Source organism: Equus asinus, chromosome 16, assembly GCF_041296235.1.
Source record: "Equus asinus isolate D_3611 breed Donkey chromosome 16, EquAss-T2T_v2, whole genome shotgun sequence".
NCBI classification, from domain to species: domain Eukaryota; kingdom Metazoa; phylum Chordata; class Mammalia; order Perissodactyla; family Equidae; genus Equus; species Equus asinus.
Window position 1 is genome coordinate 20,608,101 of NC_091805.1, and position 23,448 is coordinate 20,631,548.

Below are 23,448 nucleotides of genomic sequence, written 5' to 3' on the forward strand. Positions count from 1 at the left end.
GGACCCGGCCCCGAGGGGCAGAGGAGAGGCGCTGACCTCGAAGTTGGGGCGGTGGCTGATCGGGCGGCACAGATTTGGATCCTGGCATGGGCAGTTGGCCCCAGCCCAGAGTGGCACCAGCAGCAGCGGCAGCAACAACGGAACGAGCCCCGGGACGCCACGCAGCGGACGGGCGAGGAGGCGCCGGCTTCCGAGCGGTGGCAGGTCCATGCCGGCGGGCACTGGGTGCTGGGAGCGGGTCCTCGGGCTGGGCGGGGCGAGCTGGTGCTTTCCAAGCAGGCAGGCGAGTGGCTGGGCAGTCTCCAAGGCTGGGAGCGTGGGACCTGGATAAAGGAGCAAGTCACCGGTAAACGTCTACCCCAGAGAGCCAGCCCCTCCCAGCAGACCCGTTGACTCTAGATGTCATCTGTACCATTTATATCGCCCCCCAACACTCTGCACCTCTTTTTGGCTCTGTGTAATAGTTTGTGTATTCCTTGTGGAGTCTGAAGTTGGAGGGAACCCTAAAACTGGAGAAGTAATACGTCTTAAAAGGGATGATTGAGCAACATGGTTGGAATGGCCAAAAGATTTTTAACAATATCCGTTCTGAAAGAAGATGGTGTTTTTTAGGCCCATAAGGACCTGGAGATGACAGCAACAAAATTTTGGAGCTCAAAAGCAGGAGCGTGAGAGGTAAGTACCCCAAGCCCCAGCAGTGGGGAAAGCTGAGAAACAACGCACTTTAAACCATAGAATCCTCAAAGGTTTCTTTGACGCAAATAATCAATAATCAATCTATAAATAAAAATTGGGCTGTTTATTATATTAGCCAGTTTTGAGGACTATAGTGAAACCGTACCCCACACTCACGAGGTTAAAGTAAGAAACAAATTAGCCAAAGTTTCTGAGCTTGTCTTGCAAAATAACAAGTACACTGCAGATAAGGAAATAACTTGCCGACAACCCTTCAACCAAACGTTGAGCAGGCATGTTGAGGGACCAGAATGACTGATCAGTGAACTTTGGATATCACAGGCCAGAAATCCACCACATGTAACCCACAGAGCCCCTCAGATTTACACGTGACCCATGGAGAAACATGAAAGACAGTCATGCCTGCACAGAGAATTCTTGAAACTTCCTCTTACCCTTTCTCAGCCTCCAACACCCTCCTACTCCCTTTGCCCTGATAAATATCCTACACAAAAGCTGCTTGGGGAGGCAAATCTGAGCCTTGCCACCTGTCACCTTGCTTGCCCACCCTGCAATAAAGTCTTTTTCTTTCTACAAAAGGACCTTTGACTCCGTATCTGGCCTTTCTGTCGTGCATTGGGCAAACGGACACGCTTGTGGTTGGTAACAATAGCCCAGGAGAAACAACCTTCACCAAGGAAGGAAGTACTCAGAAGAGGTGGGGTGTACAGAGTGGTTATGTACCATCTTGGAACAAGGAACATACATCAAATATGACAGGAATATTCCTTTTACCACAGTCACAAGATGCTTTGCTAGCACAGCAGGTCAGTAGTTAATTCTTAGTTTCTGGGAAGAAATGCTGATATAGGGGGAAGGCAACATCTCTATCTTTAAGGGCATCATTCTCAGCTTTGGGACATTGTAAATGTTTAAAGCAGATGTACAATGCATGCTCAACAGGCCATGCCAGGCCTTCCTGGAAAAACAAGGCCAGGCAAAATTAGTTTTAAACCAAATGGCTTCATACATTTCTCCTCATACTTCAATATATCTTATTGCTTTTTATTTATTCATGATTTTTCCCCTTTAGATCAATAATCTTTCTATAACAAGCATTGATGATCAAAATATTGTCCCTTGGCACTAGAGTGGTTGCTGCCTGCCCTGGGTTCATCATATCCCTCAGTGCTAGGCTTTTATTTCATTGATTTGCCCAATCATCCACACTGGGGATAAATAGTTGGACATAGTGGCCAAGCACAGAGGTGTATATTAATAGGGGAAGCATTTTATAGGTTATGTAATATTTGAATTAATTTTAGGTTGTCACACAAATATTGTACATGTGCTTTTACATGATTCCTTATACTTACATTGTTTACAATTATAGAACAGGTACAGTGACAGTAATGATAACTCAATACTTGAAATGATTAGTTTAGAAATTCATTCATAGGTGTAGTCTTTATCAGAAAAGAAAATTTGTCCAGAGTTATAAGATCGATCAACCATCTTAAGTTGTTGACCAATCATTACTCTAGCCTGCATGCCAGTCTTACACCACTGAGTGAAGAAAACAGTAATTAGTTTGAATATTATGATCAATACAAGAATTCCAAGGAGTAATAGAAATAAGAATTGCAATCCAGATCGCAAAGGGGAACCAATACCTGAAGGGAGCCAACTAAACAAATCAAGGCCAGGTGTAGGATTGCTTAGGACATACACTTGGTTTTTTTCATGTGCTTTAGCAGAGATGACACATTGGAAGACTCATCAGGCATAAAAACAGCATTCAGTTTGAATGATTGCACATGTACCACCTTGGGATGCAGTTAGAATATCAAAGTCCATTCTATTTTGAAGGACAGCCTTTCTCATTAAAGACATTTCAGTATTTCATAAGGCTATCTCTGCTTGACTATCATTAATGGCTTCTTGAGTAAATTTAGTCAGAGCTTCTATACGTAATATGACATTTTCTAGCCCCAAGGAAGGAACAAATATAAGCACTGGGTGGTCGTACCAATGGAACACTGAACGAGTGCATCTGGCCTTAAGGAGAGAAAGATTGGCAACAGATGTTAGCTCAGGCTGAATCCTTCCCTGCATCTAAGGGAAGTCCAGGGTGCAGTGTTCTAGCCATCTGGGCAGTAGCCAAGGCCAGAGGCTTGTTCCACATAACCACTGAGTTCCATTAGGAGCCACCCAGTAAATGCCTGGCCTTTGAGACCAGTATGTTCCAAACCAATCACTTTCTTTAAGCATGATAACATTCTGAAAACCTTAAATGGAGCAATTATAAAATGTGTATTTGATGTAAGCATTACAAGGGTTTAAATGAGGAGATTTAAGGTTGGAAATACAGGCCTGGTCCAGAGTCTTGGGACCTCAACCCACTGTGAGAAGATATATTTATATCCTTGAGTTGGTGGCATTTGAGCAAAGTTCAACTGCCGTACCTCAAAGGGTCCCTTAAGCAGGGGAAAGTGGCCTTGCAACCCATGAAGTAGTTTCCCTGGATTATAGTTTGGGCATATAGCACAATGAGGATAGGCTTTATAAGCCAATATGGGAGAAAGTTTCCAAAAGTATTGTTTTCCCCATAAAATCATCTTTGCCGGTGCCCAGAGGGTTGTATATGCTGGAGCAGTGGCAATTGTGTTCCAGTAGGCACTGTGAGTTTATCAGGCCTGGGCAACATCTGCGTGGTAGTGTCAAAAATTCCCCGTTTTTGTTGCCATATTTGTTTCTCTTCTTCCATGGCAATTTCTTCAACCTGTAGAAAGAAATCTTTACTGGGTTAGCAGAGTTAATAGGAAGTAGTGGGCATTCTCAAGGCTGGACAGGATATCCAGCCTGGTAATGTCCTTGTTCATCCTTTAAGTAAGACTCATCTGTAAACCATATTACATGATAAAATGCAGTCATGGTCATTTTCCTCCTATAGTATTGGAGGCAAGGTAGCAGGGTTAAGATAATGACTAGAATCACAAGTGATAACTATACCAGGACTTAGAAAATTTTTTCAAAAATTTCATATAATTTCTAAAAACACATATTAATAACATATGCATGCAAGGTTATTCATAAAGGAGGCTTAGCATCACTTATTTGACAATGCTTTCCATGTAATTTAACATATCAAACAAGCCTAATTAGTTTATATCTCCCTCTTTATAGGAAGAGAGAACAAATTCTTTGAGAAGTCTCAGGGATCCACTATAAATTCTCACAGTTACTTTCAGGTCAAACAAAAGATTTCATTAGGATTTGAATTTTGAGGAAGCTTGTCAAAAATATCAAAAGGTTTTAAAACACTTGGTCAAACAAGATCATAGGTTGCTGTGAAAGACTGCTGAATTATCCATTTAACGATGGTGACAATTAATGATTTTCAGGCAAATACAGAAAATTAATAGTTGTAAGAAAAACCTTAGCTTCTGTGATTAAAGACCTGATAAAAACAATACAGGAAATTTATTTTGATAAAACATAAAATCCCTACCCTCCTGGTAAGCTACTCAAAAGTAATAAAAAAAACCTTTCATAATCTTTTTATCAAGAGCAGACTAAAAGTCCAAAAAATTATCCTTTTAAGAGAAAGAAAACCAAATTTTAATTTTCGAACCAGCTTAACTTTTTTTTTTTTTACAGATTTTTAAATTTTTTCCTTTTTCTCCCCAAAGCCCCCCAGTACATAGTTGTATATTCTTCATTGTGGGTCCTTCTAGTTGTGGCTTGTGGGATGCTGCCTCAGCCTGGTTTGATGAGCAGTGCCATGTCCACGCCCAGGATTCAAACCAACGAAACACTGGGCCGCCTGCAGCGGAGCGCGCGATCTTAACCACTCAGCCACGGGGCCAGCCTCCCAGCTTAACTTTTGATATTAAAACTTATTCACTTAATTAAATTCGTTTTAATTTTAGTCAACTTGACCATGCACAAAACTCTTAGAGTTTCTCTTCAAAAGCTTCTATAACTTTTTTTCTTTTTACATTCAGAATTTGTCCATGTCTTCCCTCTTTCCTAGTAGTTTAGGACAAATTTATATTTCCTAACAAAACAAACAAAAACATTTCCATTCCTTACACCTTCTGTACTGAAAACATACATCTTACTGCCTTCATTTTTTATATTGTCTTGCTGTGGATTGGCAGATCCACAAATATTCTCTAGAAACGTGTCCTTTCTCATAGAAAATTTCTCAGCATGGCACAAAACATATTTATCAATAAACCCAAGTATTTTTTTGGTTTGTCTATATTAAGAAGACAAAGATAGATAAATCTATGTTTAGTAATTAATATCTAATAATTTATCTTTTGTAGAAATGACCTAGGTACTCAATAAATTTTATCATTTAATTTAGCAAAACTCTAAAGTGTTGTTACCAAAAGGTTTTTGAAGTTATTTTAAGTACATATACCATAACACAGAGTTATTGTTAAAAAGCTCATTCAACACTTTTATCTTTTCATATTTATTTAGTTTACTTGTTTCCAATAATTATTTAGATTGCCTACAAAACTTCATGAGACATTAGGCAAAATCAGCTATTATTCTAAGTTATTAATTAATTTATTTTTTTGCTGACAAATTTTGTAACAGAGGTAACATGTCTGTGTCATATCCAATGCTGATAACTCTGGAAATAAGTTTATTTTAATCAAATCAACAAACTTAAATAAGCTTTCATTTACATAAATTAAAGATTGTTTTATATCATGTTAACTTGAAAGAGATTTGGGTTAGTTTCTATTACATTTATATAAGCACTTACTTTAAGCCAATTAAATAGAGCTCTTTTAGAAATTATACCATCCAGAGGTAAAAATATCACACATATGCAACATATGTATAGACATGCATACACAGAGACTCCACAGCTATTGTTTTAAAATTACTGCCATGAATCAGCTACAGTAATACAAAGCTCACTAGTTATGAAAGAATAATTGAATCCAAATTTGGTTTTAAGCTTTTACTACTGATATTTGTGGAGAAGACACTGAAGATGCTAGACTTTGGGCAAGGGCACTTCTATAGCCACTTTTCTCTTCTTTCCCCTTTTTTTCCTTCAGTCTTAGGAATTGGTGATGGGCTAGATAACAGTTCCTAGAGAGGTTACAAGCTTTTTGAGATCGAGGAAGTGGGTGGAATCTGCACTGCCTCTAGAGCTGCTTTTCCAGTTTTGCAAAGATTTGTAAGTTAAAGACAGTTACTTTTAATTCCTCAGAAATTGGGTTGTAACTGAGATGACATTGTAGGTTGATCTACCTCTCATTACATCATCCCTAATTTGCTTCTTTCTTTCTGTATACTTAGTTTTATTTTAACTTAGGGAAGAAGGTGTAAAAAAAAATTCCTATCAGGCTCTGAATATCAGCTTCCGATTTGGCCGAATTTCTGATTTAGAAACTAAATCAGTTGCTAAATCCTTTCAAATATCTTGTCAGGTTTCAACCAAGACAAACAGTAATTATACCTGGCAGTATTGAATAACTCCATTAATCTTGAATGTAGCAGTTTCTCAGAAAATTTCTCAGAGTGTCATTAACTCTGGGAGGGGCCCATATTGGGCCCTTCTTCGAAGGTAGATTATGAGGGTGTCTGTAAAGCCATGATCTAACATACTTTTCTTTTAGGAACCTCTTTTAACTTAATTTTTTTATTAGCTTTTTTGAAACAAAATTTTCCATAAGGCTATTTTGGAATTTTGAAGACTTCACTTTTAAGTGCACTTCTTAAATGATCTTATCTAATTGTAGCATTCCTTCTAATGACCAATGTAACTCTCCTGAGGCTGATGGCAATTTGGTAGGACTCTTAGCCACAAACGGAGTGCAACCTGTATTTCTGTCTGACCATCTCTGACCACAAAATGGGGTAGAACTGCATTTTTCTCCAACCATATTTTGGGGCCCCCAACCTGATGCTTATCAAGCCAAGCCCTCAGGACATGAAACAAGCTAGTAAGATTTTACTGTTCTTTGTAAATATTTACAGCTTCCCAAACCTTTAGTTTTTAAGCAGTTGTGCCAGAAGATGGCACACTTGACTCTTTAAAGAGTAAAGATTTCTCTGTTCTGTGGCCCTTAAACCTAGTGCTCAAAAGACAAGTTTTGGAAGCTCAAAAGGAGACCCAAAGTGTCCACTGTAATTTTAAATTATCCTGAGTTGTCTTGCCAGCCATTTACAATTATCCCATGTTGTTAGGCACTTGCAAGTGTCAGCCAGCCAGAGTTCCAAGGGGAGGCCACCTGTTCAGGAACTGGTCAGCTTTTAGAAGCACGATTTCCCATTTTTCTTTTAGTTCTATTTTACTATAAAGTCTGAATAATTTCTAGAGACTGTGTAGTGGGACAGAAATTGCTGTTTGTGAGTGTCACTCCCCAAAAAGTTCACGAACACCCTCTTATGTGCCTCAGTTTCTCCCACTGGCAGCTTAAAACTTCTATGGGGGCTCAAAGTGCTGGAAGCCAATCCTTACGTGTGCATCCCGGGACAAGCCTTTAGTTAATTAACGTGAATGACAGTGGAGTTCCCTATGGGATTGCTGTGCATCATAAGGACTGATCTTCTGACACTTCCACAAGGTGAGAACACCATTCAGCTGGAAGGAGATGATATCCCTTCGCTTTAGAGCTAAACAAGTTCAGACTCTCATTTCTCTATCAAACAATTTGTTCAGACGTTATAGACACAATTCTTTCCAATTTAAAGCCACATTAAAAAGTTCGTCTGCCCCATTCACTCCAAAGTTCCCCTTAGGCTCTACTGGCTTAGTCTCCCTAGGCTCCTCTCACCTAGGATATGTACCAGTAGCCCCTTAAGACACCTAGTCTTAAGGTTTGAAACAGCTCATATAAAACTGTGGACCATCAATTTAAAATAAGGAAGTCTGGGTTTCAGGAGAACTCACCAGGGTCACTCGAAGAATGCGGTGAAGCCAGTAGGGGTTCAGTGGGCCCCTATGGTACCAAACACCAGTTCAGTGTAGATTCCAGGTGGTCTCCAGTGGGTTTCTCTGAAATCCTGCAGCAACTCTGCCAAGAAATGTCAATGCAAATAATCAGTAATCTATCTATTAATCAAAATTGGGGTGAGTTTATTATATGAGCCAGTTTTGAGGACTATAGCCCAGTAGAGACGACCTTCACCAAGGAAGGTCACACTCAGAAGAAGCAGGGTTTACAGAGTGGTTATATACTATCTTGGTACAAGGAACATACATCAAATATGACAGGAATATCCGTTTTACCACCGTTGTGAATGCTTTGCTAGCACAACAGGTCAGTAATTAATTCTTAGTTTCAGGGAAGAAATGCTTATCTATAAAGAAATGCTGATATGGGGGAAGGCAACATCTCTATCTTTAAAGGCATCATTCTTGGCTTTGGGACATTGTAAATGTTTAAAGCAGATGTGCAATGCGTGCTTGACAGGCCATGTTCAACCCTTCTGGAAAAACAAGTTCAGGCTGAATTAGTTTTAAACCAAATGGCTTCCTCATACTTCAATATATCTTATTGCTTTTCATTTATTCATCAGTTTCCAGAACTGCAAGAGATGTCTGAGGAATTAGGAGTGAAGGGGAAGATGCCCCAAAAAAGGAGGGATTCGGTAAAAGCTGCTTGAGAAGCAGGTAGAGCTCTAGATCCTTTCTTCAGCCTTATGTCTCTATGCAGCCTCTCCCTCCCACATAGGCTGAGGTTTGGAGGCTTAATTCTCTGGAAAGGGTAAATTCTCTAGTAAGTGATGGGTACTATACCTAAAATGGGAAATAAGTGACTTTGTGCCTGACCAAAGATATTGACATCAGGGTTTTTCTCAACAAACCATATGCCCTGACCACACTATAGTAAAATTCAAAGTCAAAAGCACCAGCCACCCACCCAGAGCTTCCTCTCTTTTTACTTTTTATTTTTTACTTTTAATCATGGACAGCAAACACGAAAATCCAATAATATAAGAGGAAGAGGCCTAAACACCAACAAAAAGGAATATGGAGGAAACAGACATTGCAGGGAGAACACTTCTAAAAAACTCAGTAATATTCCCAGGAAGGTAATAGAAGATGAAGCCACAACAGGATGCAATAAAAAAAGGCGGGGTGTGGATAAACTTAGGAAGAAGATAGCAGAAATGAATAAAAGAGTCAACAGAAGATTTGAAGAAAATAGAGCAAAAATACCTTTCAAATACTCTTCAAGGAGAAAGATAAGAAAATTGGAAGAGCAGTCCAGAGGGGAAGAAATAATCAATTAAGTAATTCAAAGAAAACTTCCAGGACTGAAGGACATGAGTTTTCAGAATGAAAGGGCAAAGAATAGATCCTAAAGGCTTCCAGAGAGGAAAAAAAGTCACAAAGTATCAAGAATCAGAATGTCATCAGATTTCTCAACAGCAACACCCAAAGCTCAAAGACAATGAAGAGATGCACTTGAAATTCTAAAAGAATATGATTTCCACTTAAAATTCTGCCATATTATCAATCAAGTGGGAAAGTCATACAAAATTTCAAAATATTTACCTATCATACACTCTTTCTCAAGAAACTACTAGAGAATGTGTTTCGCCAAAACAAGGAAATAAAATGAAGCTGAGTTTGCAATATTGTTTCTGATAGGAAACCAGATTAGTTTTCTTCATCTTGAAGTCCCATTTGTAATTCTTGTACTACCATTCTTTCACTCTCCCAGGCTCAAAACTTTGAGAGGAGTTTGTTTATTTTGCTTTTTTAACATTTCTATTACCTGCTACCATGCTAATTCAAATCCTTGCCCTTACATTATAGTAATGGCCACTTAAGGCAGCAATGATTCTCGACTCCATTTTACAGATGATAAAGCTAAAGCACATAGGTTGACTTAGCCAAGAAGCAAGTTACTGCAAGTGGTGAAGCCAGGCTGCAACCCCTGGCCAGTCATCTGACTGCAGCAAGCTCTTGTAGCCACATCCCCCTGTCTCCGAACTTTCCAAATGCAGCCTCCATTCCAGTCCCTTCCTCCTCAAATTCACCCAGAAAAACCTTTCTAATACCCTGCAGCCACTTGTCATTTTCCTGCTCCAGAGCAAGCAGGAACTTCTAAATCAAATCTAAATTCCTTTGCCTATCAAATTTCTCCATGATCTGGCCTAATTTGGACTAACCAGTCTTTTTCTCGTCTACCCTTCTCTCCAGCTAGGTAGTTGCCATTTGTCCTACCTATGGGCCTCTGCTCACGAGACTTCCTCTCTATTCAGCCTGTTGGTTTCATTTTAATTTCAGTCATCTTTGCCTTTTTTCTCTTCTGCTCCACTCAGGCAACATCACACAACTTAAGACACTTAACTGATCTCTAATTGTTTCATGTGTCGGTCGTAGCTCCCCAAAAGGGGCTCAGAGCCTATAGGGCAGTGGTTCTCAAAGTGTGGTCCTCAACCTGAAGCATCAGCTTACCTGGAAACTAGTTAGAAATGCACATTCTTGGGCCTCACCCCGGATCCACTGCATTAACAACTCTCTCAAGCTTTAGCATGCCTCAGAGTCACCTGTAGGGCTTGTTGAAACACAGATTGCTGGGCCAACACTTAGTGTCTCTGATTTAGCAGGTCTAGGGTGGGGCCAGAAAATTAGCATTTCTGAATGGTTCCCAGGTACAATGGACTGAATGTTTGTGTACTCCCCAAATTCATATGTTGAAATGCTAGCACCAATGTGATGGTATTAGGAGTGGGGCCTAATTACCTTTGAGAGGTAATTAGGTTATAAGGGTGGAACCCTTATGAATGGAATTAGTATACTTATAAAAGGAGCTCCCAGGTTCCCAGGTGCAACGGACTGAATATTTGTGTACTCCCCAAATTCATATGTTGAAATGCTAACACCAATGTGATGGTATTAGGAGGTGGGGCCTAATTACCTTTGAGAGGTAATTAGGTTATAAGGGTAGAGCCTTCATGAATGGAATTAGCGCCCTTATAGAAGGAGCTCCAGAAAGATCTCTTACCCTCCTTCTGGCATTTGAGCAAATGGCAAGAAGATGACGGTCAATGAACCAAGAAGCAGGCTCTCATCAGATGGTGAATCTGCCAGCACCTTCATCTTGGACTTGCTGGCTTCCAGAATGGTGAGAAATAAATGTTTATTGTTTAAGCCACCCAGTCTATGTTATTTTTGTTATAGTAACTGAATGAATTAATACCAATTGATGCTCATGCAGCTAATCTAGGGATCACACTTTGAGAACCACTGATTTAGAGCTTAGCATGGAGCTTGCCTCAGTAGATACTATTAATTGGAACTTGAGTACTTAGGTGGTTTTCCATCTAAAATCTGATTTATTTTTCCAGGATTGATTATAGCTTTGTGGGATGACATGTCAGGTTTGCATCTAGGTATCATTTTCATGTACTGAAGTCATTTTAGAGGCTAGTTGGAGTAAACATCTTGGTGCAGGTGTCAGCCCGGGGGCAGATAGGTTAAAAATGGAATAATATGTGTATCAGTGGACTCTATTTAAAGAATGTAACATCCTTTTGCTCACCTAATTCTCACAACAATCCTTGAGAGAGGTTCAATTATTAGCATCTCTAGTTTACAGAAAAAGGACACTAGAGGTTAAGTAATAGTTTCATACAGATAATAAGGTATGGAACTAGGATTTGAACTTAGGTAATGTAGCTTCAAAGCCCATGGTGTTAACAACTATGCTACACATTCTCCATCTTACAGCTGGGAAGAACAAGACTCAGTCTGGGAAGGTACCTGGGAGCTCCATCCCTCACTGCCTTTGAGCAAGTATCTGTCAGTTCAGATGGAGGAGCACAGCAACCCAGGGTCATTTTCAGCAACCACAGCAACACTGTTTTGGGTGATGATGATCTAAATTAGATAACAAGCCTACAGTCTGTTTTGCAGAGATGGAGAAAACAGTCACCATTAGAGTGACATAGCCCAAGTCTCTGCCATCAGAGTTAGCAACATGGACCAGGATGACTTGCAAAATCTTCATAGGCCACTCTTGCCACACCTTTGAATATCAGCCTTCAAAGTCCCACATTACACCCACCTTCCCCCCCATAACAGGTGGTGTTCATACTTTGCTTGGATCTTTCAGTATAACAAGCTCACCATTCCACTAAGCAAGCACCCCAGCCTATTTTAAGGAAACTAATGATTACAAGTAGCTTCTTAACCTTGAGCTGGAAATTGTCTAACATTACCCTGTTAGTCCTGGTTCTTTCTCTTGGGGACCTCCAGAACAACTATGACCATTTTTCCACATGGTAACCTTCATGTATTTGAAAATGAACAATCAATATTTCCTCCTCTGCTTCCCAAATGCTTTCTTTTTTAGGCTAAATAAATCAAGGTCCATCAACTGTTTCTCATATAACATGGTTTCCAGAACTTTCACCATTCCACCCACAACCCTTTTGGATGAACTTTAATGATGTGGTGCCAAGCTAATCTGTACATTTCAGGTCAGGCATGATCTGGCCAATGCAGCATACAGCAAAACTGTTGCCTCATAACAAGCCTTCATACTTCCTGGGCATTAATGATTTTTTAGCTTTCTGGGCAGCGATATCCCTGTTGGCTCATAATAACATCATGATCAACTAAAACCCCTTGCTATGTCTGTCTGACAGGAAGTATTGTCCAACCAGATCTCTTTCATCTTTTACCCATACAATCAATTTGTTTAAGGAAGGACTTTACATTCATCCTTTGAAATTGTATATTATTTGAGCTAGTCCATCCTGAATACAAAGACTCAGAGGCTGTGTCCTCATGTACTCCAATTAGAGAGGTTTAGAAAACAAGCTGACAGCCTGTAAACACAACATTTCAAAATAACTCTTCTCTGTATGCATGGACAACCTCTGAAAAGATGTCCATTTACCAGTTGGCACACAATGGAGACCAGCAGAAGCAGACTGTCCTCGTGATCAGGCTGCCCTGTGGAAACACCAGAGATTGAACTGAGAAACAAGTGAAAGGCTTCTTTTCATAGGCTGTGTATATATCATCTTTATGAGTTTTTGCTGCAGCCCACACAATGGGGAGTAGACACAATATTCCATTTAATGTTTGTATTCGTTTGCTAAGGCTGCCAAAACAAAATATTGGAAATGAAGTGGCTTAAACAACAGAAATTTATTGTTTCATGGTTCTAGAGGCTAGGAACCCAAAATCAAGGTATTGGCAGGAATGGTTCCTTCTGAGGGCTATGAGGAAAGGATCTCTTCCAGGCCTCTCTCTTTGGCTTGTAGGTGGTCATCTTCATGCTCACATGGTGTTCTGCAGTATGCCAGTCTGTCTCCGGATTTCCCCTTCTTTTACAAGAACACCAGTCACATTGGATTAGAGGCAGCCGTAATGACTTCATTTTAACTTGATAAAGACCCTCTCTCCAGATAAGGTCACATTCTGAGTACCAGGGGATAGGACTTCAACCTATGAATTTTGAGGGAACACAATTCAACTCATAACATTTTCGATGTACCAAACACTTCGCAATGTCCGTTTCTTTAATAAGGCTCAAGATACAGAACAGGACTCTCCTGTATTCCGTTGATTGTAAAATATTAGAAATGTGCTTTAACTGTTGTATAGATTGTGAGGATGGTAAAGGTGATGGTGATGGTGAACACGGTGGGGGTGGTAGTGGTAGTGGTGGAAATTTTACTGAGAAAAATTGCATTTCAGTCCTGTGCACAAAATAGTATAATGGTGGCCTAAAAGAGCTGTCATACTTCAACATGCTGCACATGTTTCTACAGCCAGAAACATATATCCCCGTAAGTCAAGGGCCAGATAAACTAATCAGACAATTTTTTAAGGACCTAAGTTAATTTTCTCTTGGTATAAAAGTAGGCATTTAGGATGTTGGCAACTCAAGGCTAAGCAAGAGATGCATTTCCCTTTATACCTGAATTACAGGAACTACCTGCTAACATTCAAGGCTGAACAAAGCTCACTGGATCTATAGCTAGGTGGCTATTGGGCATTTGGAATTCCAATTTTTTTCTCAGCATCAGAGTTTCCACACATACCGTGGATTTTTCCAGTCATCTAAAAAGAAAGTTTGGGGCCAGCCCCGTGGCTGAGTGGTTAAGTTCGCGCCCTCAGCTTCGGCAGCCCCAGGGTTTCACCGGTTCGAGTCCTGGGCACGGACATGGTACCACTCATCAAGCCATGCTAAGGCAGCATCCCACATGCTGCAACTAGAAGGACCCACAACTGAAAAAATACACAACTATGTACTGGGGGGCTTTGGGGAGAAAAAGGAAAAATAAAATCTTTAAAAAGAAAATTGGATCTTTGTTTTTGAAAAAGGAAAAGGAAAGGAAAAATGATTGTCTATTTTAATAAGCAGACAACTATAGTAATGATAATAATTATAATGGTGATGGTAATAGTAAAAGAAGGAGTACCTTGCATGTTTTCCATAATAAAAAAGTTCAATGCCATAATCATGGGTTGTTAGCGTGAGACCATTTTTCTCGTTTCAACTAGCACAAGGGGCTTTATAATGAAGAAGAAAGAAAGTTCAAGCAGAAAATTTGGATTCTAACATTCCCTTTTATGTACCTATTATTTTAAAAAATATTAGAGATAAAAAATGCTTTCATTGCTTAAAAAAATAAAATTTGAAAACTAAAGTGCTCCTGGGCACCCTCTCAATCTGGACAAACCATCTTTTTTTTGGTTCACATTGAGCAACTTTGTCATGACCACAGTTTTATTGTTTTTTTTTCTTATTGAGTTTATAACGTGAAATTTCAGTTGTACATATTATTTGTCAGTCACCATATAAATGTGCCCCTTTACCCCTCATGCCCACCCCTCAACTCCCTTCCCCTCTGGTAACCACTAAACTGTTCTCTTTGTCCGCATGTTTATCTTCAAGATATGAGTGAGATCGTGTGGTATTAGTCTTTCTCAGTCTGGCTTATTTCACTTAACATACTACCCTCAAGGTCCACTCACATTGTTGCAAATGGGATGGTTTTGTCTTTTTTATTGCTGAGTAGTATTCCAGAGTGTGTGTGTGTATACACCACATCTTCTTTATCCAGTCATCAGTTGATGGGCACTTGGGTTGCTTCCACTTCTTGGCTATTGTGAATAATGCTGCAATGAACATAGGGGTGCATAAGTCTCTTTGAATTGTTGATTTTAAGTTCTTTTGATAAATACCCAGTAGTGCAATAGCTGGGTCATGTGGTATTTCTATTTTTAATTTTTTGAGAAATCTCCATACTGTTTTTCAGAGTGGCTGCACAAGTTTTCATTCTCATCAGCAGTGTATGAGGATTTCCTTTTCTCCACATCCTCTCCAACATTTGTTGGTTTTTGTCTTGGTAACTATAGCCATTCTAACAGGCGATATCTCATTGTAGTTTTTTTTTTTTTTTCCTTTTTCTCCCCAAAGCCCCCCAGTACATAGTTGTATATTCTTTGTTGTGGACCCTTCTAGTTGTGGCATGTGGGACGCTGCCTCAGCATGGCCTGATGAGCAGTGCCATGTCCACGCCCAGGATTCAAACCAACGAAACACTGGGTCGCCTGCAGTGGAGTGCGCGAACTTAACCACTCGGCCACGGGGCCAGCCCCTCGTGGTAGTTTTGATTTGCATTCCCGTAATGATTAGTGATGTTGAACATCTTTTCATGTGCCTATTGGCCATCTGTATATCTTCTTTGGGAAAATGTCTGTTCATATCCTCTGCCCATTTTTGATCACGTTGTTTGTTTTTTTGTTGTTCAGCTGTGTGAGTTCTTGATGTATTTTGGAGATTAACCTCTTGCTGGATATATGACTTGCAAATATTTTCTCCCAGTTGGTGGGTTGTCTTTTCATTTTGTTCCTGGTTTCCTTTGCCTTGCAGAAGCTCTTTAATCTGATGAAATCTCATTTGTTTGTTTTTTCTTTTATTTCCCTTGTCAGAGTAGACATGGTATTTGAAAAGATGCTTCTACGACTGATGTCAAGGAGTATACTGCCTATGTTTTCTTCTGGAGTTTTATGATTTCATGTCTTACCTTCAAATCTTTAATCCATTTTGAGTTAATTTTTGTGTATGGGGTGAGATAATGGTCTACTTTCATTCTTTTGCATGTGGCTGTCCAGTTTTCCCAAAACCATTTATTGAAGAGACTTTCCTTTCTCCATTGTATATTCTTGGCTCCTTTGTCAAAGATTAGCTGTCCATAGATGTGTGGTTTTATTTCTGGGCTTTCAGTTCTGTTCCATGGATCTGTGTGCCTGCTTTTGCACCAGTACCATGCTGTTTTGATTATTCTAGCTTTGTAGTGTATTTTGAAGTCAGGGATTGTGATGCCTCCAGCTTTGTTCTTTATTCTCAGGATTACTAAAGCTATTTGGGGCCTTTTGTTGCCCCATATGAATTTTAGGATTCTTTGTTCTATTTCCATGAAGAAATGTCATTTGGATTCTGATTGGGATTGAACTGAATCTGTAGATTGCTTTAGGTAGTATGGACATTTTAACTATGGTTATTCTTCTAATCCATGTGCATGGAATATCATTCCATTTCTTTATGTCATCATTGATTTCTTTCAGTAATGTCTTATAGTTTTCATTGTATAGGTCTTTCACCTCCTTGGTTAAATTTATTCCTTAGATATTTTAGTCTTTTTGTTGCTATTGTAAATGGGATTGTATTCTTGAGTTCTCTTTCTGTTAGTTCATTATTAGAGTCTAGAAATGTAACTGATTTTGTAAGTTGATTTTATACCCTGTAACTCTGCTGTAGTTGTTGATTATTTCTTAGTGGAAAAATCATCTTCTAACTTGTGGATTTAAGTGGTCTTTTGCTCTAAGGCCACCTTCCCACATTTATTGGACAAAGGTACAGTCCAAGCTCCTCTTACTTGGCAGCTCCTAGAAGAATGTGCTTTCGCTGCTGCTCTGGCTGGCTGGCTGCTGCTGTGGTGGCTCATGCCCTTGGCTGTCGGGGCTGCTGTTGGGGTGGCCTCTGCTACAGCTAGTGTCAGAGCTCATGGTGTCACTGCGGCTACTGCTGCTCTGGCTACTCTCCTTGCCTTTCATATCTTTCATCTTTGAATCCTAAGACAACCAGAATAAATTTCAAGAAGACAGTAGGACACAAAACTTTTCCATAGAATTTACAGAAGTGCCTCTTACAGTCTGCTCACGTTTCTCTGACAGAGTTTATGTGTACCTGTGGGCGAGGGGAGTGTTTTTAAAGCTTTGCAAGTGTAATCTCTTTTCAGTGAACTCCTTAAAAATAATTTGTCTTTTATCTAATATAACATCACACCTTTAGAAAACAGTTTATAACTTATGGTTTGGCTTTACTAGGCAATAAAAATATTTTACAATGTTATATCCTACTTTCTTTGTTTCAAAACCAATTTTAAAGTTTGTCCCTTTTTATACTTGAAAACTGTGAATAAAATAATAAGTTATCTAATTATGGCTCATAGTTATTTTTTTTCCTCATATTCCTGTCCAGTACATGAAAAGAAAAAGAACCATGAGTTGTTCTAGCATGAAGGAGAACTAGACAGCAGTGGCCCTGACTGTACATTCCTCACACATCTCTACTGCCTGGGTGACCCTAGCTGGGGGGTGCTGTCTTCATCAGTGCGAGATGTGTTCCTTGCAGAATTAGAATTCACTTGAGGAATAAGACCTACCTTTTATTTGTGGGACAATTTGGATTTTAATTGCTAGGTCTTTGGTAGAACCTTTGAACTAAGGGAAATAAACTAATAAATATAAGACCTTTTGATAAAATAGAATGCTACACTGCTCTAATTTTAAGTGGAAAATAGATCCCAAGATATCACAGATCGAGTAAAATTTAAAAATAGTAGCCACTCTATAATCAAAGCTGAAGCCTCATTAAATGCCCTCTAACAAAAAACTAAAATAGAATGTAGTGGGAAATAAGATCTTCATTTGAAGAATTCTGAAGACAGGAAGACTGATTTTGGAAAGCATAGGAATAGAGCAAAACAAAGCAATGGAATCATATATGGAATAATTAGCCTGATTTAGCTCAGATTTATTTGATAAAGTCCAATTGGTCATCCTCACAACATAAGTACTTTACCATATGGTGATTATTCACAGAATTAAAGGACAGGAAATAGGGCTCATTTAAATTACACATTGAATTAATAATAGCCAAATGACCAAAAACCTCTTTGGTATGGATAAAAAAATTTGACAGTTTTAGTTACTAATAATATTATTTGTTATTGTTATTATTTCATTAATAGTAATAATATAAATATTTTTAGTTGCCATGTTGCTGTTTATGAAGCACTTTAGTATATATTATCTCGTTAAAAGATGTCCAGTGAGTAATCATAGATTCAGATTAGAGTATCTATCTAGTATATTCCAAATAAATTTCCAAAGCCCAATCCTTGAGTCTAGTGGTAAATTACGGCCAACTGTATTCCCTTGCCTTTGCAAAGACGCCAGCGAATTCCCTTTTCCTCCTTGCTCTCACTGCCCGCTTGCAGCTCCCGCTCACTTGGTTCCCTGCACAACGCTGCTGCGGCTGCTTTCGCCCTCTTCACTGCACTGCTGTTACTGCAGAGATTTTTTTTTTTCTTTTTTTACATTCATTATTGTATTTAATTCCTAAACCCTACAAAGTAGGTATTCTTATTGTCATTATTATTATCTCCTTTTTTATAGATGAGGAAACTGAACTCAGCAAGGGTTAGTAATTTGACCAAGACAGCTAGTAAGAGATAGATAAGTGTTGGGAAGGCAGTCACGTACAGTTTCTTGACCCTTGCACAGCTGCTGAAGGCTGTGCCTTAGGCCTGGAACATTCCTTTACACGGAGATAAGGAGCCTTCACAGCCAGTGCTGGGTTTATTGCCTTCTTTGGGAATATCTTTCCCTCTTCTGGGTTTGATGAGTACTTCTTTGTTCTGCTTAAAGTGTATGTAACACACGGGACCTGGCCAACCCCACTTCCTTGTGAGGAGGGAATGGGGTCCTTCACCTGCAGCACAAAACAGGTGCTCACAGACCATATTTCTGCATCAGCTACACAACAAGACCCACAGGCCACGGGGGACCAATGTTCACTATTGGAACGGAACTTGCTGTCTCTTCTCTATGTGAATTAAACATTGTTCCCTCCAATGTCTGTGTGAGTTAGGTCTTTCTTGGTGACTCCAACACCTGCAAACCATGCAATGGGTTGACAGCCTGGTGCAGCTTCTCCTGGTAGTAGGCATTGTCATGCTCTTTGCTATTCTCCATGCAGTGGAACTCCTCTCCTGGAGGTGTTAATAGGTATTACTCGCTCAACAATAAGTAACTCTGAGTTAATTATCTCCAATTTCAAGGTGCTACTCTTAACCATTATGCTATATTTCCTTCCCACCTTTTTTCTAAACACAGTTGATTCTTGTTATTTGCAGTAGTTATATTTTATGAAGTCACCAGAAACACTGAATTAGTGAATATTGAACCATTGCTTTTAGGGAAATACAGAGTTAAGTCCCTGGTCACAACATTTTCTTCCATCAATCAATACGTAACCTTGTTTTATGTGTGTTTCTGTTTACAGACACCGTATTTAATATATGCTTGATTCATTAACATTGAACTCATGACCAATCACTATACCACATGCCTGAACAAAGCTTATCTAACACACATATTTTCTCCATAAAACACATCACAGCCTTCTTGTGCTTAGGAACACTAGATGACGCTTCAGCACTATGCTTGGGGGCCATTTTAAATAGCAAAATCACCAACATAAAGCAGAAAAATGCAAAAACATGCACTAAATAGACTGTGAAAAGGACACAGTACGAGAGCTGATGCAAGATGGCAGAGGATCCCCATGTTTGACCTCAGCTGGGAAGGTGCACATTGGGCAACTGAAATTCTCATGCCTGTTTACGAGTGACTGTGAACGTGGTGGGAGTGTTACAAATAAATTTGAGTGTGTAGGTGAATTCACAAATACAGAATCTGTGAACAAGAACCAACTATAAATGCCTCTTAACTACTTTGGTGTTACAGATTCCTTTAAGAATTTGAGAAACCTTCTAACCAGAAAAAAGCATGGCGCACATACATACATAAATCTTACATGCAATTCATTTGTGTACTTCCAAAGAACCCCAGGTTAAAATTCTTCTCTTTATGCGTATTGTCTTATTCATCTTCATGGTATTTCTTTGAAGTTGGTAGGGGTAGAAGCATAGAGTGATGAGTTCATTTGCCCAGATTATGTAATTGGTAGCAACTACATAATTGCCCAGGATTACATAAATAGCCTCACCTAGCCAGCCAGAGAGACCACTAATGGAAATTGAAGTGCTATTTTAAAGGAACTTGCCTTTATTATTAGGTAGTATCTTAAACATTTTATCAAGTCCTAGAATCTTCTGCAATTTCATTTGGACCATGTAACTTTGGGAATCGTCACCATCGTTCTTGAGTTCATTGGTCTCACCATTGCAAGTGAACAATTGGATAAGTTTTAAAGTGGCCCAAACCCCAATTTTTATATCAAATTCAATCTTTTCAATTTTATAATCTGTAAGAACTGCACACCAAATACAGGCATTAGCAAATAATCATCTCTCTGAATTTTGTCATGTTTCTGCTAATGGAGGGTGGGGTGATACAGAGGAGGGTAACAAAAAAATTGACTCTCTTTTGGCAGTCCATTTTAAAAGCTGGTTTCCTTTCCTAGTTTCTTCTTGCCCATGTGAATAGTTTAATGAATGTCTATTCCCTGGAAACAAACCATGCCAGTGGAAGCAAGCCATCTCATCTCTAAAATGAGGGATTAAGTTTAGAGTTCCTGGTGTCTCTTCTGTTCTAACATCCCGTGATTGTCTGATCCTATCTCGGAAGGGTTTTGGAAAGCAGAAAGAGGCCAACCAGGATTAAACATATTCTTCAGGTAATCAACTGTTTGCACTTTAGCAATTAAATATGAAAAACTTCCGTTCTCAATCTCTTACTGAGTTTCACAAGAACAGTGAGAGAATGATTTACAACAACATTGTAGAAAACTAGAGGTTTAAGAAATGAAATACTAAGGTATTATATAAGGATGCATAGTTCATGAAAAAACTAGAATATTCTGAAACAAAATATCCATGTGAATGACTTTCCAAGGGCAAAATGATAAAGAAACTCTTCACTAGAAGCACATTATTTCTTGGGCATCATTACAACAGACACATATTGCTGCACTGAATATATCTTGGAGATGACAATGTTCTAATCATCTTGAAAGACAGCAAGTGTGACTTTTGAAAAGACAGCAGCAATATCATCAATGAGTACAATACCATCAAGCTTCTATTCTCTAGAAGTTAATTCTACTGATTTAAAAAGATCATCCAGAATATCATTTTAAATGCTGTCAGGAATAATACTAGTTTTCTTCTCTCAGTTCAATTCCTCTAAATTCCTGGAGATAGCACGGACTATATATCTGTGTATTCAGGAAAAAAAACCATCTCATTCACTCATATGGTACCAGACATTTGAGTTAATTCCCCACCACATGCTCTATGTCTCACTTTATAACAGTAAACAAATCACACTTAAGAATGGAAAAATCTTAGCAATGGGATAATGGAGTTATCTGGAGCCTTGGCTGAACAGCTTGCAAGATTTTATTAGAAGTATTTTAGAGACAACCTCCCCCTAGCATCCCCCCCACACACGTAAGATAAGGATTTCAAGAAAGCTAACTGAAGAGCCAATTTGCAAAGAGAAGAGAAACATCCCTGGAGCATTTCAGGCAGAACTAACAGCAGGTACAAAGGCCCAGAGGTAAGACAGGGTGGGAGAGGAGCAGCACACACAGTGCTGCACTAGCGGTTTAGGAAATAATAAGCTGACAATGAGGGTCACTAACTACTCTAATGTGAGCCCCAACAATTGTGGGACAGCCTTCTCTAAGGTCCTTTCCAAAAGATTTGATTCTTTTCTCCTGGAGACCAACCAAATGAGGTTTATTGAAGACAGAAGTACAGAAGTATGACTAGATACCTCATACCTCATACCTTGACTTCATTAACTTCATTTTATGTTGAGCTGGGGTCATGCCCGACTTAAAAATCATTGTTTACATGTTTATCTCAGTGTCAAATTCCACGGGCAGAGTCGCTTGCATTTTTTTTATGGAGTTCAAGGCCATTTTGTGGACAGATGTGGTTACAATGATGTGCCAACATAAACTTACGGGGAGAAAAATCATGGCATGTTAAAATATCATATGAAAAGAATTTAACATTTCATTGCCTTTTGACCCAATTTAAACACAACTAGATCGCTACATTGTATCTCAAATATACATAACATCCTCCATCTCAGTAGTTTAAGCTAATCTAGCCCTCTCAAATGATAAAAACAGTGTTGTTTTCCTAACACTAAAGACAAGAGCAATTTTTGTATCCAGATTAGATATAGAGTCTATGAATAAAGCACGATGTTCTAAAATTCTTAGGAAATCATTTAGGACAAGGAGGAAAATGCCCTCAATTCTCTTCACCTTGAAGTAATGTTAAAGTGCACATCCATAGCAGATGCAAGCAGCCCTGAGAGGCAGAAATTTTCACTGATTGAGAGCAATGTTTTCAATTTAACTGAGAAAAGCCAGTGTGTGAAATGGGAAGTCTTTCCAAATTGATGGCAGAGTCACCAGTTCCCAAGAAAGAGAGAGCAGGGAAGTTTAAAGAAGGGCCTTGAGCAGCTCACCCTGGGTCACTCCAAACCAGATAACACAGACGATTTAATTTAAACACTAACTTTTCTGACCAATACTCACAATGATGGCTATTAATGACAGTATTTTACTGAGTTTTGTGGTTGTTGTTGCATCATACAATCAGAACCAGAAGGACTCAGTGAATTACAGATGACTTGTCTAGTAAATTCACAAATGACAAGAAGGTGGATCGGAGAAGACGTTTGAATGGATGTGTTTCTAAGGAAATTTGCCAACACATCCATCAGGAGGGCTTTCCACTGAACTTCAGGTAAAGGTTGATAAAGCTGTACAAGCAGGTACTGTGGCCACAGGAGGCGATGTGACAGCAGGCACGAGCCAAATAATTTGCCCCCAGTTACTGACAGCCGTGCATATTTAGAAGAGACAGTATAGCACAAAGGTTCACTTTATGGGATCTGGCACCAGATTGCCTGGGTTCATATATTTGCTCTACTTATTACCTGTGTGCCTTTGAGCAAGTTTCATACACTCTGCGCCTCATACGCTATGTGACTCGTCTATAAAATGGGGACAATGATAGTACCTAGTTCATACGGTTAAATACGTTAATAGTGTATTAAGCTTTTGGAACAGTGCTTGGCTTATATTAGGAACTCAATATGTGCTCTGCTATTGTTATTAATCTTATGTAAAGGACCACTGTTGGTGAAGTTTTGAGAAATCATGGGGAGCAGAAGATGTGCCAGAGGCAGCAAATATCACAAATATTTTTAAGTCATAAAAGGTAGAGTCAGAGAGATTTAGCAGAACATCCATCCTTCATAAAAATCTGGAATAGATTTTGAAGCTGATAGTTTCAGAGCACTGCAGAAAGAGATAATCACTCAAAACCAGCAAGGGTTCACTGGCTACAATTCATAGGGTTTACTCATTTCTGCATCTGATAGGGTTGCTAGGTCAGGAGAATGAAGTAGAGATGGTGTATCTGGCTCTCAGCAAGGCATGTGGTAAAGTTGTTTAACATTCACAGGGCAATTTAGAAAGA

At 39.2% G+C, this 23,448-nt stretch overlaps 1 protein-coding gene across 1 annotated transcript in view; it reads right to left on the bottom strand.

The window, feature by feature from the left end:
- The window catches only part of CTBS (chitobiase), a 34,916-nt gene extending 17,812 nt beyond the window's left edge, over nt 1-17,104 (bottom strand). Inside the window, 1 exon segment of the mRNA XM_070486719.1 lies at nt 37-17,104. Within this exon segment, the coding sequence (XP_070342820.1) occupies nt 37-210 (174 nt within the window). The 5' untranslated portion in view covers nt 211-17,104.
- Between the last annotated feature and the right edge of the window lie 6,344 nt (nt 17,105-23,448).